Here is a 17588-nt window from a genome sequence, read left to right on the forward strand (position 1 = left end):
AACCCAGCGCCACAGCACAAGATGACCGCTAACCCAGCGCCACAGTACAAGATGGTCGCCAGTCCAGCGCCACAACCCATGATGGCCGCTAACCCAGCGCCACAGCACAAGATGGCCGCTAACCCAGCGCCACAGCACAAGATGGCCGCTAACCCAGCGCCACAGCACAAGATGGCCGCTAACCCAGCGCCACAGCACAAGATGGCCGCCAGTCCAGCGTCACAGTACAAGATGGCCGCAAGTCCAGCGCCACAGTACAAGATGGTCGCCAGTCCAGCGCCACAACCCATGATGGCCGCCAGCCTAGCACCACAGCACAAGATGGCCGATTCAACGCCTGAGTCTCCTGATAAGGTGCCACCGACTCGCCATCATAAAGGACGGAGGAGGAGACAGGCGTCTGCATTTCCTCAAAGGTCCGGAGAACGTTCCCGAGCGGGCCGCTGCCGTCCAGGAGGACGTTCCCGAGCGGGCCGCTGCTGTCCAGGAGGACGTTCCCGAGCGGGCCGCTGCCGTCCAGGAGGACGTTCCCGAGGCGGTGCCCGATGCGGTGCCCGATGCTGTTCGAGATGCCGAGGCGGTGCCCGATGCTGTTCGAGATGCTGAGGCGGTGCCCGATGCTGTTCGAGATGCCGATGCAGTTCCCGAGGCGGTGCCCGATGCAGTTCCCGAGGCGGTGCCCGATGCAGTTCCGGAGGCCGAGGCGGTATCCGAGGCCGTTCCCGAGGAGGCGCTCGATGCTGTTCCGGAGGCCGAGGCGGTGCCCGCTGTTGTTCCGGAGGCCAAGGTGGTGACCGAGGCCGTTCCCGATGTGGTGACTGAGGCGGTGCCCGAGACCGTTCCAGAGGCAGTGCCCGAAACAGAGGTGTCTCACGTCTCCACAGGCAGTCTTAAGTCAAGTCAGGTGCCCATTGACTGTTCAGAGTTGAGTCAGTTCCCGGTTGACCCTCCGGAGTCGAGTCAGGTGTTCGTGGACCCTCCAGAGTCAGGTTTAGTCACCGTTGACCTTCCAGAGCTAGGGCTAGTCACCGATGACCTTTCAGAGCCAGGGCTAGTAACCGATGGCCTTCCAGAGTCAGGGCTAGTTACCGATGGCCTTCCAGAGTCAGGGCTAGTTACCGATGGCCTTCTAGAGTCAGGGCTAGTTACCGATGGCCTTCCAGAGTCGAGTCAGGTTCCCATGAACTCTCCAGAGACAAGGCTAGTCACCGGTGATCTTCGAGGACTGAGTCAAGTCACCGGTGATCTTCGTCCTCCCATGGGGTTGGCCACAAGAATGTGGTGGTCTTCCGCTCCGCCCTGGGGGGCTCTGGCCTTGACTACGAGGATGTGGTGGTCTTCCGCTCCGCCCTGGGGGACTCTGGCCTTGACCGTGAGGACGTGGTGGTCTTCCGCTCCGCCCTGGGGGGGCTTCTGCCTTAACCACATGGGTGTGATGGCCCTCTGTTCCGTCCGGGTGGGCATCACCTAATGTCCTCTACTACCCATGTTTTTGTTTGCATTTGTTTGTCTATTTTCCTCCTTTGGACCTGGCCCTCCGTCCCTTCCCTTTTTCCCTCCGCCGGTCCACCACCCTCCTGGACTCGTTGTTTTGTGTTACACATTCCGGTCTCTGCCTTTCCATCCCATCTGGTTGTTCCGTCTCTGTTTTTTCCATTTTACCTGGTTGTCCTGTCTTTGTCTCTCCATTCCACCTGGTTGTTTTTCTCTGTCCATTCTATCTAGTTCTCCTGTCCCTGTTTTCTGACCCTCCGTCCCTCCCCTTAGTCCGCTGCCGCTTCACCTCCCTACCTCTTTTTCTGTTGGGTTTTCCGGGGTTTCAGGTGGAGCATCTGGGAGCTGCTCCGTAGGGGAGGGGGTAATGTCACGCTGTCAGTCTATGTTTTCCTGGGTGTTCCCTAGTGAGCTCACTTCTCCTTAGGCACTTCACCATAGGCACTTTAATTCCTCTAGTCTGGTTCTGTCTTCACAGTAATTGCACTACAATTAGAATCGCACAGGTGCTGACAATCCTGTCATTAGTCTCCCTATGTATAGCTGTCTTTCTCTGTCATCTGTATGGAGTCCTTTCCCTATGTGTGAATTGTGCTCGTCTCCCGAGTCTTTCCCAACCTTCTCGTTTCATCCGAGTTCCCGTTTTCATCCGGTTCCCTTTTTGGTTTTGTTTGTCTCTCAAGACTGTTTATTTTGTATTTTACCCTTCTGTTAAATAAACCCATACTTGCAATTGGATCCTACCCTCTTCTTGTGTTTTTCCCAAACCCAACCGTCACAACATGTCCATGATGGCTGAGTTCAGAGTAAATCTTTGCGATTGACAATAGCATTTGTTTACTGGTGTAAGTCTTGAAATGTTTTGTTCGTTCTGCAGATTGAAAAAGCTGTTCGAATGCATATCTGAATGAACAAACAGATGCAGTCACAACTGTATTCTAACTCAGGTAACCATAGCGTAACCTTATTAAAGCATCCATAATGCTGGGAAGTTTTATCACAATTGACTGTGCATTATTAAATGAATTAATATGAATCCAATCAAGGAGCGAGATCATCCATCAGATCTTTTAAACAATTGCTTTGTATCCAAGTGGAGTGTAATTTTAAGCCTGGAATCTCACACCCATAATAACTCATAACCAGCTGTTCAGTGTGTTTTCATTCATGGAGCAGGTTTGACGAGAATATGAAGTCTTAAAGACGCATCGATGCATTCCATGCAGATCAACGTGTTTTTGATTAAGTCAATGCATCATGTCACCCCTAGTCCCAGCTAGCATCTGTGCTTCCCGCCAGTGTGAATCATCGTTTGGCACTGGACCACCTCCTTCCCTACATCCATCTCGTCTAACGACAACCCGCCTGGCCATTTCTAGGTTTATAAGTGAAATAAGCCTGTCTCAGCAGCAACAGTCCTTCACAAAGCCACTTCATCACCGATATCCACCAAACACTATAGGGTTTGCATGGCCTCTCATTTTTACTAGTTGACTGTTTGACCAGAAATGTATTGACTAGTCAATGCAAACCCTAGATCAGTGTTTCCCAGTCGTGTTTGTCTAACATTTCAACATCTCTCCACTACACCTTTACTATATGAATGGTTATGTAACATTTGCAGACTAAGAGGCATCTGAAGCTACAGCTATTATGTAATTTTCGGGTGAGATGTTTATTGGGCTTGGGTTACAGAGGCTCTCGGTCTGATTTGAGGTGACGGAGGAACATCTCTTGAAGTCTGCTTGCATGCTTTAGAGGATAAAAGCCTGTTGTTGGCATAGGTGAGCCTGTGCGGTCACAGGGAAATTGTTCCTTAAGTCAAAATTTCTGGCTCCAGCATTGTGCAAAAGTACATTTTAGCTGTATAATATATTACCGTGGTGAAGTAAACAGGCAGGTATTTGAATTATGCATGTTATAAGAAAAGCTAGTGGAAACTCATGGTACACTCTATTCTATTCTATTCTATTCTATTCTATAGGTGCTCCAATTAAATGCAGTCTAATTTGTTCCACCACAGTTTCATAATGCAACAAAAACAGAAAAGATATTTATTTTTTTCATTCTTATGCACATTCATTTTACAGTGCAGTTGCATCACAATAATAGATTTCCGTCTTAGAGTTTTCATTCTTTTTTTTCCCTTTTTTTTTATATTTATGTGTGACATTTGAGGATTGAGGCAAATGAGAACCAGCACACTGTTTTTTTTTTTTTTTTTTGAGCACGCTGGGTAACATAAAACTGCCTCTGGGGGTCAAGGCTATTTAGCATCTTCTTCACTTCACATCCCAGCAAAAAAGTGGAGGATGTTTTTTTTTTTTTTTTATTATTTCCACAAAAAGACAAAAGTTTCAGTTTACTACCGTTTCAGAAATGTAGCCTTGCAGTCACCACTCAGGAGGCTGGGGAAGTACAAACAAAGTACATTTACATTTAGTCATTTAGCAGACGCTTTTATCCAAAGCGACTTACAAATGAGGACAATGGAAGCAATCAAAATCAACAAAAGAGCAATGATATGCAAGTGCTATAACAAGTCTCAGTTAGCTTAACGCAGCACACGGAGCAAGTTCTTTTTATTATAAAATAAATAAAAAGAAAACATAAAATAGAAAAATAGAGCAAGTTAGTGTTAGAGGCCTTTTTTGCTTTTGTTAACTGTATAACAAATGAAAAGAAAACAGATAGAATACACATTTTTGAAGATGTCTTAGGACTCGGAAATGAGTTAAGCAGGTCATTCCACTCGAAGGGAACAGTTAATTTAAATGTCTGTGAAAGTTATTTTGTGCCTTGTTTGATTAATTAAATAACAATATACAAATATACAATTTTTAAATTTAACATGGTACCAAAATTGATACTAAAGAAGACAAAAATATAGTATAATAATAATAATAATAATAATAATAATAATAATAATAATAATAAAGATCATGTAAAGGAGGCAATTGTTTAAATTAGGGAGAGAAAAAAAAACATTGATACCAAAGACAAAAAAACTGATACCAATGTATGAGTTCTCAGTTCCGAGGATCATGTTTTTGTTATAAATTGGGAATTGGAAGAACAGTGTTTGCTGTGCAGCTTTGTTAGGATGCACAACTTTGGAGATGATTTAGTATGTCTTTGATCTTGACTGTAATGACAGGTTTAGTTGAGTCACAACCAGCTCTAGATTCAGAGAGCGTTCTTGTGCACATGTTTATCTGCCTTGCTGTGCTGAATCTTATGGATGATACACAAACAGTATATTAGTAAAAGAAATGCGTTACGATCTTTATATGCCAATTCTTTATACATTTTTTATATGTTTGGGATTCAAATCCCTCAGTAGGAACAACAATAGCATAATGGGCATGAAAATGGAATAAAATAAGTTTTAAAGCTAGCTTTTTTTGTTGTTCATGTTAGTGCAGTGACTCATTCAGTGTGTTTTCTTTTTTTTGCCATTCTAAATCTGATTTTTCTGATAAGTAATGACACACCTTTCCTTTGGTAGCAAACACTGTGCCTAATACACATTAATACACATAAACCTAATAAACCTACCTTCTGTACATGTGGAGCTGAAAAGTTAAATACAATAAGTTTCAAGCACATGAATGAGCTAGTTGTATGAATGCTGGCCTGGTATTTGAATTATTTCTACTTTTATGATATTCCCTTTTTTTCATTATTTTGTCTCACAATGCAGTAACACTGCAAACTGTTCTATCAGCATTGTGAATTCTGTTCAAATTTGGAAAAGGTATTGGACAGAGCATACACTTAGCATTGTCCATATGCAGTTTTTATTAATCTCTGGAAATTCACACAGAAAAATCTATTACAGTGGAAGAATTATTATCTTATGACAAATGTATTATTTATTTACAATACAATTAATAAATGAAAATCCTGCTATATCTAAATGTTAAATGTAATTGCATGTATCTAAAAAATATCTAGTTGAGATATCATATTGCCCTACAGAAAAATATTGTAATGCCAGAATGCCTTTCATTCTTTCAGGTGCTAATAAGTAATGGCATCTGTACTGAAATAGTAAAAGGGTCAGCTGATAATTGATTCTGACCTCACTAGAAACCCTTATCCTCTTACAGTCATACAACTTTAGCCTGGCGTTAACTTTGGGATTGGGGTTGATTTGGGTTTTGATGCTTGATTTGTGTCTCTTACTAGGTCGAAAAATAGTTAATTATGAAATATTTAAAGGGTTATTAACTAATTTATTTATTTATTTACAAATAAATTAGTGATATAAATATAGTAAGTTTAGTGTTGTGTTTAATTCATTAAATTATTCTACATTTTGTTCAATAATTAAATTACCAATTACCAATTAACTAAACTGTGAACTTGAACCGTCTTGACATATTCATACGAGCCGCTGACAGAGAGGCAACAGTGCAGAGAAAATATTGTACAAACCAGCAACAAACCTATTTAAAATTTAAAATATTAAAATATATAAAACCAGAGTTCTGTAAGAAAATTGATTTTGTTTAAATTAAATGACGAAACAAGAAATAAAAAAGCAAATAAATAAATGTATTTTTTTTTATTATTTATAAACAATTACATAACATGAGTAAGACAAATAAATAATACTGTAAATCACAAAATATTTACAGTAGTCTTTTAGGTTACTTTTCTGAACTTTCAAAATACAAATAATACTTAGTGTGTTAAAAAATGTTATGTTTTAATACTTAGTGTATTGACACGAAGTAAACTTTATTATTTGGATATTTTTTAATTTAATATACAAATATAACTATAAAAACTATAAAAGCAATATTTGGTCAGTAGTAACAGGCAGTTATCTGTGAATCAGATGAAAACATAGTGACCTGTATAGCTTGATTGACTTTTAAAAGTCCATATCAATGTTAAAACCACCCCTACGCCCTGAACATGAATGATATTCATAGGGCTGTAATATCAGGGTCAGGGTCAGAGCAACGGCTCAGCTTAGCAAGAATAGCTGATAAAACTACTATTTGGTCTCCAAACTGAGGAGATGAGAACAAATGTGCAGTATATTTATTTTTTTACACCGTTATCTGTGCGAGTGATAAAACATTCACAGGATGTCAGATTTCCTGTGCCCAGGGAGTCTCTTTACACCACTGCAGTGCAGAATACGGGAAGTTGATTTGGCAGGCCGGGAATGATAGAGCTGGATGAACGTGGTGGAACCCTGTAGAGAGAACAGTGAGAACAATGAAGGAATGGAGGAAGACACACATTGACGTGTGAGCAGAGAACTCAGCTTACCGTGCCAAGTATCACCCAGCTTGCCCTGCACAGGTGTGCTGCCAGCTTGCAAGGGCCCCGGCCTGCTGCAAACCAGCTGCCAAGGGATGTCCATGACCGGTGCACTGCTGTTTGAGACAGCCGAGAGAGGGAATGGCGTGCCATTTCCAGAGATCATCCCGGCGCTCGCCCAGAACGCGTTCATCACCCATCGGTGTGACATAGAAAACCATCTGGCCGCATGCTGAGAGACACGGCTTTAGAGAGAGGGGGGAGGAGAAGTGTTTACGAGCAACCTGGAAGAGAGCGAAAGAGCTGTAGGTGTGCGCTGAGAGGGAGATAAGAACACGCCGGAGAAGAACATATTTCTAGTGCCTCGGCGTGCTGGGGAATATCATTAGTGTGTTGTCAAACTGTGATTCTTCTTTTGTATTTTTCCACTCAAGTGTACAGGAAACACATACTGTCCGCCTCAGTGGGAAAAGAAAGAAAAGAATGAAAGAAAATTAGCATTAGACAGTCATACCCAGGAGCTAAAATTAATAAATAATAATTAAAGTTAATAAAGAAAATAATATTTTTAGAATTAATAATTAATTCATTTAGGCTTTATAAAAGATGTAGGTCCACTAGAGCTGAAATTAACTTGAGAAGGGAAAATAAAATTATTTTGTTAGTAATATAATAGTTTCAGTGCCTTAATTTGCAGAATGTTACATTTATTGATTTATTTGCTGCACATGGTTAAAAGTGTTTATTAACAGTGTAGAATGAAAGTAGAATGATAGGTCTTCCAATGTACACCAAACAATTCACAGCATGAGGAAAGGAAAGGATTTTAGCACTATAGTGTTACAGTGTTCACACATCTAGATGTAGCTGGTCTTTTTAAAAGGACTTGTGTTCCCTGGCTGTTTTATGCTCAGTAATCACTGGGGCTGATGACTCTCCTGAGATGGCTGCTCATATGATTAACTATCCTGCTTCACTTTAATGCATGACAACTAGGTGTATCCAAGGCATCCATTGGCTCATTCAACATTAAACCCTTCCAAATGTTAGCAGCAGGAACAAGATGACTTATGAGGCCATTTTAGTTTATTTTCCATTGCTCAAGGTTTGAGCTTTGTAGACCCTGTAACATGTCTTTGGAAATTATGAGCGTGATGTAGTTGCATAAAAATTGTCTACACTTTTGTACAATACAAACCAAGCATATAAAGCAATATTAAACAACAACTCAGTGTGAGAATTCCTGTAGGATTTAGTTTGAATTAATAATGTCCTACAGCTGTTTGAAATGAAAGGCTGAAGTGAGTGTGATGTGCTCTATGCAGTGAACTGATTGCAGTGTGCAGTGTGTTCTTATGCTGTCAGCTGCTTTAAATCACATGCCGCAGTTGAGGAGCTCTCATTAAACCCACATAACACCAGGATGCTAGATGTGTGCTTTGGAATAAGTTAGATATGTATATTATCAGATCACTTTTATTACTGAGAGATTGCTCTTTTGTAGCTTGAGAGAGTTCTCATTTTTAATGATCAATTTCATGTTAGATGCTTCCCATAAAATTCTTTAGCCGAAATAAAGTAGACACCAGTGAAGCATTTTGTGACATTGTAAGAAAGAAGTGTGCTTAATTATATGGAACGTGCACTTGTATCGTTCATCAGATCTTTAAAGTAAATTTTATAAATTGTACTTGCATAATACAATATTAATGAATGAAAGCTTATACTTTTTTTAAGATGTCCTTGTTACAGTGTAATTATACATATAGGTACTGAGTAATAAAAATTAACTACATGTACTTACTATATGATTAGGGTTACGATTAGAGTTTGGCCTAGGGTTACTTGCATGTAATTATGCACAATTTACTGTTATTATAATAGTAAGTATATGCAATGTATAACAAGGACACTTTTAAATAAACAGCTGCTGGGGGGGGGTGCTGGGGGAGAGACACATTTTCAAGACCGTTTCTTAATATACTTATGATACACTTAAGTAAAGTGTTCGGTCAAAATTTTTAGTTTTACTTTAAGTTTCACTTTTAATAAACTTGAATTGAAGAAATGCAGTTATTCTGATATGTTGACAAACATGTAAATTACTAATTATAATTTATAAACTGTAGTTTGTTATGTGATATTATGTTTAAAGTTAATGTTTTAAAGGTGTGGATGGTTGTGATTTCAATTTTTCTTTACGTTTAATGTTGCTGTTTGAGCATAAACAATATCTGCAATGTTGCGGCGCTGAAAGTTCAATGCAAACGGAGATATTGTTTTTTTTTTTTTTTTATTCTGGCAGTTAAGTGCATACAAAAATGGCTTGTAGGGATTATTTTGAGCTACTTCCCGGGTTTGTTACGTCACAAACCCAGATAAATTTGCCCCTGGGAAAATAAAGCAAAAGGAGCAGGGCCATGTTATGCTGCTTTAGAGAAGAGGAAGAGAAAACTAGCTGTGTATGTAAAAATATATGAATCACAATTCTGTTTTCTAACGATTCTAATGGATTCACAAGTTTTAAATCAATGTTCTAAAGCAGCAATTCTCAATCCTGTTCCTTGCATCCCCCCCCTCTCTCTCATTCAGATCATCAGCTCGGCTCCAACAATGAACTGATTCAATAATACACTTATTTTCACATAGCTATGAGAAGCGTTAAACATGAACGTGCATGTGGTTGCTGTAGTGTATTTAAGTTTTAATCAGGATAAAACCATATATTAAAAACTAATAAAAGCAGTAGCATTTACAAATAACAGCATCTTCTTAGTGCCTGATTATATTTTCATCCATGTGGCTATACAAAATATGCCATGCATTTTTAGTCAATAGTAGAATTAAATGATTTGGGAAATGCCTCGAATGCTTTTTGAAAATGAGACAACAGTTAGCAAATAAAAAATGTTTGTATGTTATTATCACAGGAACCCTTCTGGTGGAGAACATGCAGATAAATGGGAGAGCAGAAGACCCTGGCAGGACCATTTCTTTATCTTTACGGGACAACCACAACTACTGGGTCATTCTGGACCCGGTCAAGCAACGCCTGTATCTCAACAGCACTGGACGACTTCTGGACCGAGATGTAATTGTTAGCTATACAAGTCTGAAACAACCATTGAATGCTAGTGGTGCAGAAATCACACTCTACCTTTAAAGGAATAATTCACCCAAAAATGAATATTTGCTGGAAATGTACTCCCCCTCAGGCCATCCAAGATGTAAATGAGTTTGTTTCTTCATCAGAACAGATTTGGAGAAATTTAGCATTGCATCACTTGCTCACCAGTGCAGTGCTTACTCAGAATGCTTAATCAGAGTGCCATCAGAATGAGATGGCGTATATTTTTATCGATATGGGTCAAAATTATATATTTTTGTTTTATGCCAAAAATCATAAAAATATTAAGTAAAGATCATGTTCCATGCATGAAGATATTGAGCCCTATTTTAACGATCTGAAACGCAAGTGTCAAAGCGCGAAGCGCAAGTAACTTTGTGGGCGGGTCTCGGCGCTGTTGCTATTTTCCCGGCGGGATAAATGGCTCTTGCGCCCGGCGCAAATCTAAAATGGGTTGGTCTGAAGTAGCTTCATTATTCATAGGTGTGGTTTGGGCGTAACGTGAAATAAACCAATCGGAGCGTCATCCAACATTCCCTTTAAAAGCAGGTGCGCAAGTTCCATTATGGATTGCTATTATGGCCTATTTACCAGGCGCACGCCAGGAGCGGTTCACAGCCGAGGAGACTGATGTTCTTGTAAGAGCAGTGAAAGACAGAGAAGTTGTGTTGTATGGGGATGGGAGAAACCCACCCAAAATAGCGTCGGTTAAACAGGCGTGGGAGGAAATAGCCACAATTGTTTCATCGATTTTTTTTTTTTTTTTCCTGGTTCTTGACGGACAAACAAATTTGTCAGATGTCCTTATATACATATATGTCTTGCCACTATCGGGCAAACAGGTCTGATCCTTAATTACTACAATTAGCCTGAATAATTTGTAAACAAGATTTCACAATGATTTCCGTCATCTCATGTGTTAATATTTTTTTAGTGTAACAATTTATGATTTGCAAAAATAACTGTTGCATCTGTGTAGATTACATGAGCAAAGTGTATGCGCGTTGTGCACGCTATACATTATGGTCAAGCTTGCGCCCTTAAAATAGCATAATGAACAACGCGCAACGCGCCACTGACTTTAGACTAGGTTTTTTCTGGTCAGTGGCGCAATTGTTTAATGGAACAGCAAAATAGCACCAGGGATTGTTTGCGCCGGAACACGCCTCCTTTTTTGCGCTGAACCGCCCAGGGAGCGCAAGTTCATTCACTAGTTTAGCGACGTGCTTCTGTGGAGGGAAAAGCGCGCTTTGCGCGGGTGCAAAATAGGAATGACACATGCGTCGGTGTACAAAGTCAATTGCGCTGGGTGCAAGATAGGGCCCATTTAGTAAATTACCAACCGTGAATATCATATATATATATATATATATATATATATATATATATATATGTAAAACAATCTTTTTTATTTGTAATATGCATTGCTAAGAAATTCAATTGGACAACTATTTTTATAATTTGTAATATGCATTGATGAGAAATTCATCTGGACAACTTTAAAGTTGATTTCTTAGTATGTAGTCTGGTTTTTTTTTTTTTTTTTTGCACCCTCAGTTTCCAGATTTTCAAATAGTTTTTTCTCGGCCAAATATTGTCGGATCATAATAAACCATAAATCAATGGAAAAATTATTTATTCAGCTTTCAGATGATGTATAAATCTTATGTAAAGGTATATGTAAATGCACACACATACAGTATATATTTAAAAAAAATATTTACCTAGTTTAAAATCTTAAAATTGTTTCACTGATAATATAACATATTAATAATATAAATATAAAAATAATAATATAAAAAAAATCCAATATAAAATAATATATAAAAAAATACACTTGTGGTTTTAGACTTTTGGATCCTCTCTGTCCAAAAGCGGTCTTTTGGTTAAGTCAGAACTATGATTAAAGTTTCTCTCTTTTGCTTGGAAATCTGTTGTTCACAGCATGCACTTTGTAATGAGCTTCATAATAGAATGCAAGCAAATGGTCATTTTTGGGTAGATCTGCTGAATGCACACCATGCAAATAAACCCTCTCGATTTGTCTCTTTTATTTTTGTCTTTCAGCCTCCCTCCTACATTCAGTCCATTGTGGTGCAGGTTCAGTGTACTAATGAGCTTGTTGGCACGGTGATCCTACACGAGGTGCGGATAGTCGTACGCGATCGAAACGACAACACCCCACGCTTTCAGCAGCCGCGCTACTATGTAGCGATCAATGAGGTGAGTTTCTATTTAGCAGGACCTCTTTTCTTCTTCTTCTGTAGTTGTAATGACTTTTTCTTGAGTTACTTTTCTACAGTTTCTGGAGAACATCGATGTCACCAGCATTCTGGAGCCCACATTATTAGATTAGATTAGTTTGCAGAGTTGCTTTAGCTAAAACTGAACACTTGCCAGCTGTAATTGGAAATTCAATCAGTGGATTGTGCCAGTGTGATGGTTTACCCACAACGGGGTTATTTTGTGGTAAATTAATTGCAGTTGTGGGCTTTGGAGCTGAAGCATTTAGCTGTTAACATGTCTTCGTGTTTGACTGCTGTTGTAATTACTCCAGGAGTGCTGTAGCTCACCGAATAAATCTACCAGTCACCTTTTGTAACTTATTGGGCTTCTCTGTGTTTTTCCACCATCAGTAATGGCTGTATTGTAAATTCCCATTGCACATTGCTTGGTATGCACGCTTTTGGCTGATACTATTCTTGATATGCTCTGCCCCTCTATTTTTGCTTCCCAATTCAAAGAATTTAAATCCTTGTATTCTGGAATACACTACCATTTGTAATATTAATTATAATTTTAAAAGCTTACAATGATTTCAGTCTGTACTAGAGAATTATCATGTTTTTACACTTTAGAATACTGATCCAAATAATGATTAATTCCGTTTCCGTTTCTAGTAATAATTAATTAACAATTAGTAATTATTTTTCTTAACATTTTATTGTATCGTAATATTTTTTTGGTGGTAAATGTCATACAATACCATTCAAAAATGTGGTGTAAGAAGGATTCTTTTTTTTTTTAGAAAATAAATGAATACTCATCTTACAGTAAAAAACATTTATAATGTTACAAAAGATTTCTATTTAAAATGAACACTTTTCTAATATTAATCAGAACTAGTTGATTTCAAAATTGATATTAATACGAATCATAATTATGATTTATATGTCAATTTATTGTAATTAGTGATATCAATATTTATGAATTATTCCAACAATTATTGCTAACAATAAATAAAATAAATGCAGTATTGGTGGACATAATATACTTGAAAAAGAAAAACAAAAAAAAACAAAAAACAAAAAAAAAACATTTAACTGGTAAAGTACTTAATAAAAAAAAAATAATAAATAATAATAATAATAATAATAAAAAAATAATGAATATATATATACCAATATTAAGTTCTCTTTATACAGTATATAAATATAATTATGATGAACATGCTACAACCATGAACATTTGCAACCCTGAGAAACAAATTTCATTGTCATGTGCCATAGGGACAAAGATATGGACAGCACTAGATGGAACATTTCAAACTTATGTAAGTGAATGTATTTAAATTCATTATAAATTAGTATAAAATAAGAGATGCGCAAAGGGCAAGAGATGAAATGTAAAACATTTTGACTGTGAATGACAGTAATGCCAGCTCGGTGAAGTTTCATGCTGCAGATTTTGTGTGGGCCTGCCATTACGGTCACGATACGTCGCATTCTATGACTCAAATCTTTACCATTAAATATGGCGTCCCTTTTCTGGAAATCCATTAGCCCTATTTTAATTTTTTTTCCATCGCATTGCATTAGTTTCTGAGAGCATTCAACACGTAGTGTCATGGAGGGTCTGTAGGAATGCCGCCTCCGTCTCCAGAGATCTTCTCACATTGGATCGACTGCATGGAGAGTGTGTGGCTTTCAGCTAATTGAGAGTTGTTCCCCGGAGAGCTGTCAGTAGAGATTTCCCTCATTAGGAGGCAGCTTCAGTGGCAGGCAGCCTCCTCTCGAGTGGCCTCAAAAAACGGCAGGCTGTATTGCCCACTATCGATTTCAACCAGAGTTTGAAACGGCTGACTGACGCACAGATAAGGGGGACTAACACAGCTCAGTCCATCAGTCAACAAGCACTGCAGAGTGCACTATATAAGTCCGCCGAGTGCTGAAGCAGCCTGCTGAGTTTAAGAGAGACGGTGAAGTAAATAATAATGTTGGGGAAAAAGCATTTGATGGACGTGTGGATTGAATTGCAAGCCGGTCTAAATGGCTAAAGGGTTATGCGTGTTCACTGAGTGGCTGCAGATGTCGTGAAGTTATAGCTATGAAAAGTTTAGATTAACTTTCCATTTATCAGTGTCACTAACATAATGCCCTTTTGCCCCACAGCTATTGAGATTGATCGAATGTCTTAAATGTTAAGCTGAAAGTGGCTGTGCTCAATCTGATGGCTGTTGTTTACCATTTTCGTCATGAACTGTATTTGCTTGTAGCCTTTTATTTATGTCGGTGCCAAGAGTCATGATTTGCTGCTTGCTTTTGCTAGTGAAAGCAGAAAGGACAATCTCATTCAAGAGATCGTTTGATTGGACAAGATCAGTCATCAGTGTTTCAGTCCTATAAAGCCTAGTATTATATTTGAAACATGATTTTCTAAAGCCTCTAAATGATTAGCATGATAATTCTTTGTGCTGAAAAAAAAGTATGTGCACAATGTACTACGTCTTCCATCATCTGAAGGATACAGCAGATTATACTGTCTTAATAAGTAAAAGGCCTTGCGGTATCATTGTAAAATATGTCTTTTTGCTGTGAAAATTGTTACGAAGTAAACAATGTGAAATAAGTTTTGCATAGTTGGTATAATTAAAGATTAATATTTACTGGATTGAAACTTCAATTTTTTACCATGTTTGATGCAGTCTACACTCTCACAAAACTCATAAAATGTACAACAGCTGTCACTGATTTTTTCTACGCTGGAAAAAACAAAACAAAACAAAAGTTGCTGCCTTAAATTTTTAAGTAGTCAACAACTGTGCAAGTCATTTTAACTTATAATACATTATATGAAGAGTTAAAGTAATGTTAAAACTTACTCTAAGTTGTTATGATTTATTTATGATACCATTTTATTTATTTTTTTTGCAATGTAAAAGATTCAACAACTTTCCAAAATGTTCTGAAAAAAAAAAAAAGAAAATAGAAATTTTGGAAATTTACTGGACATTTTCCACATCTTTGAAACCCTAGGTACTAATACCTATATTTACCTGTAAGGTATATGCACCCTTTAGGGGTAAATAAGAAACAAAGGTTGTACCTTTATTATATGTAAGAGTATTGATCATAAAAACTAAATTTTTAAGTAAAACAATCCTCTTAATTAAATCAGTTCATGAAACATTGTAAAGCAAAGCAATACTTGGATTGAACTGCTCAATGCCTTTATGGCCTTTTTTGGAAGCTTTCAGCAGAGGGACAGAAACCTTTAGGTTTCATTGTCTGTATCTGTATAATTTGTGTTTCAAAGTTGAATGAATGTCTTATGGGTTTAGTACTGCATGAGTCGACTAAATGCTGACAGAATTTACATTTTCGGGAGAAAAATCCCTTTAAGGTGCCTTTAGATCCATTTTACCCTTTCAAAGCTGCTTGAAGGCAAGCCTCTAAGGTAGCTAAAAAAAGGCAATGGAACATTGATCAGGGAAGGAGGCCGGGGGTGTTCTTTTGAATGAATGTAAGTGGAGGAGGCTTCACTATGCTGAATAAACTGCTTTTGTTGGAAAACGGCTTATCATTTTTATGAATCAGCCGCCTATTGGCTAATCAACAACAGTCTGCTTTAAAAAAAATATTTTTAGAGTAATCTAGTTTTAGGGATTTCATATATATATATATATATATATATATATATATATATATATATATATATATATATATATATATATTAAATGATGTTTTTATAAAATAATTCACTGACTATATCAATTATCCGTAAATATACGGATATTTACGACGAAGTCACACATGATCCGAGTTGACTGTTATGTTGCTAAGCTGCTAGCAAAAAGTAGCTAACTAATCTGAAGCTATTAAAGCTATTTTCAATCAAGCTGTCTGTGTAAAAAAAAAACAACAGCAAAAAAACAATATGACAATAAATTAGTTATATAGCACTAGCTCATTATTTTGAAAGCAACTGAGCTACCATAACACTTCTGACAAAGAATGTAGTTATGTTAATTCCTCTCTCACGCTGTATGGCACTTGTACTGAAACATATGCTAATAGAGGTCCAATTGTGCTCTATTTGACACTGTCAGATCCACTCAGGATACTGTTTCTAGGAACTCATTTTGCATCACAGGCTGTTTAATTACTCTTTGTTCAGAGCTCAGTGTGATAGCCATACATGACCTCTTTATGACAGGAGTCTGAGAGAGATTTCTTCAAACCATGATGGCGGGTGTTTTCATCTTAAAGGCTCTCTGAAGCATCTTAAGTCTCTTTGCCAGTTTTGTTGTCAGGAATTTGTCTTTTTTCCCCTCTAATATGTCTTGTCAGAACGTCAAAGTAGCGGCACAGGAACTAACATCTGAGTTCCCAGGTGCCTCTAGCTTCCGCAACAGACTCGTACCTATTACTTCCTCTTTTTCCTCACACTTCTGAGAGCCGCACCACAGCAGGACCTCGTTATGACAGCCAGAATGAGAGCGATGAAGAGAGCGAGCGCTGTCTACTTTACAAGAGCTTGTCCATCAAACTCTCCCTCAAAGGAGTGCTGTTTAACACAATGGTCCAGCAGCAGGAATCAAGCATATGATGATGAAATCACTCAGTATGATAGCGCACTAGCGCTGATGGGCGGCCAACTGAGGCAGTTGTAAAGATTTTTTTTTTTTACTCCATAATGTTTGTTTTTATCTTTTTCAGCTAACACCTGTTGGAACCACCATCTTCTCAGGTTTTACAGGGAACAATGGGGCTGTTGACATTGATGATGGTCCTAACGGACAAATTGAATACACCATTCAGTACAACCCTAAAGATCCGGTATGTGCTTTTTAATTTTCTTTTGTTTTCTTGTTTGTGTGTGTGCGTGTCTGTGTGTGAGAAAGAGAGAGAGAGAGAACATTCTTTAACATTCTTTCTTTAAAAAATAATAAATAATAAATACATATGCATATAAAAAATCTTATCTCAGACTGAGTACAGAAGCAAACTGAAATTGAACGGAAGTACGAAGTCTGACGTAGTCAGGCTAGCTATTAGTAGTAGCTTATAGCAATATTCTAAATACTTAAGTCATTCTTATTACAATTATTGGTAACATTTTATTTTTACTTTGTCCTTGTTATACATGTACAGTATTTACAATAAAAATAACAGTAAATGATGCTTATTTACATGCAACAAAAAATGACTCTGTACTTATTAGTGTAATTACAAAATAAAATATAACCCATTTTTTCCTCATTTATAACAATTGGTCAGATATTTTTTTAACATAAGATTAATCACAATTGTATTGTTATATTTTATATTATTTATTTGTTGCTATTTTAAAGCTTTATTTTATTGACATCAGTAGTTTTATGTTCAGGTTTATGCATCTACAGTTACAGTACTACAATGGTGGTTTAGAGTGTCATTTTATAGGAACACACATACATATCACATAT

The 17588-nt window shown here is 37.8% G+C and overlaps 1 protein-coding gene across 2 annotated transcripts in view; it reads left to right on the forward strand.

The window, feature by feature from the left end:
* Positions 1–17588, forward strand: part of LOC113111945 (protocadherin-15) — a 232806-nt gene that overhangs the window by 39272 nt on the left and 175946 nt on the right. For both annotated transcript variants that reach the window (XM_026277216.1, XM_026277217.1), the window contains exons 5-7: positions 9705–9865; positions 11969–12124; positions 16840–16959. In XM_026277216.1, coding sequence (XP_026133001.1) covers positions 9705–9865; positions 11969–12124; positions 16840–16959 — 437 coding nt within the window. The remainder of the gene's footprint in view (positions 1–9704; positions 9866–11968; positions 12125–16839; positions 16960–17588) is intronic.

The sequence above is a fragment of the Carassius auratus genome, chromosome 12 (genome assembly GCF_003368295.1).
Source record: "Carassius auratus strain Wakin chromosome 12, ASM336829v1, whole genome shotgun sequence".
Lineage (NCBI taxonomy): Eukaryota > Metazoa > Chordata > Actinopteri > Cypriniformes > Cyprinidae > Carassius > Carassius auratus.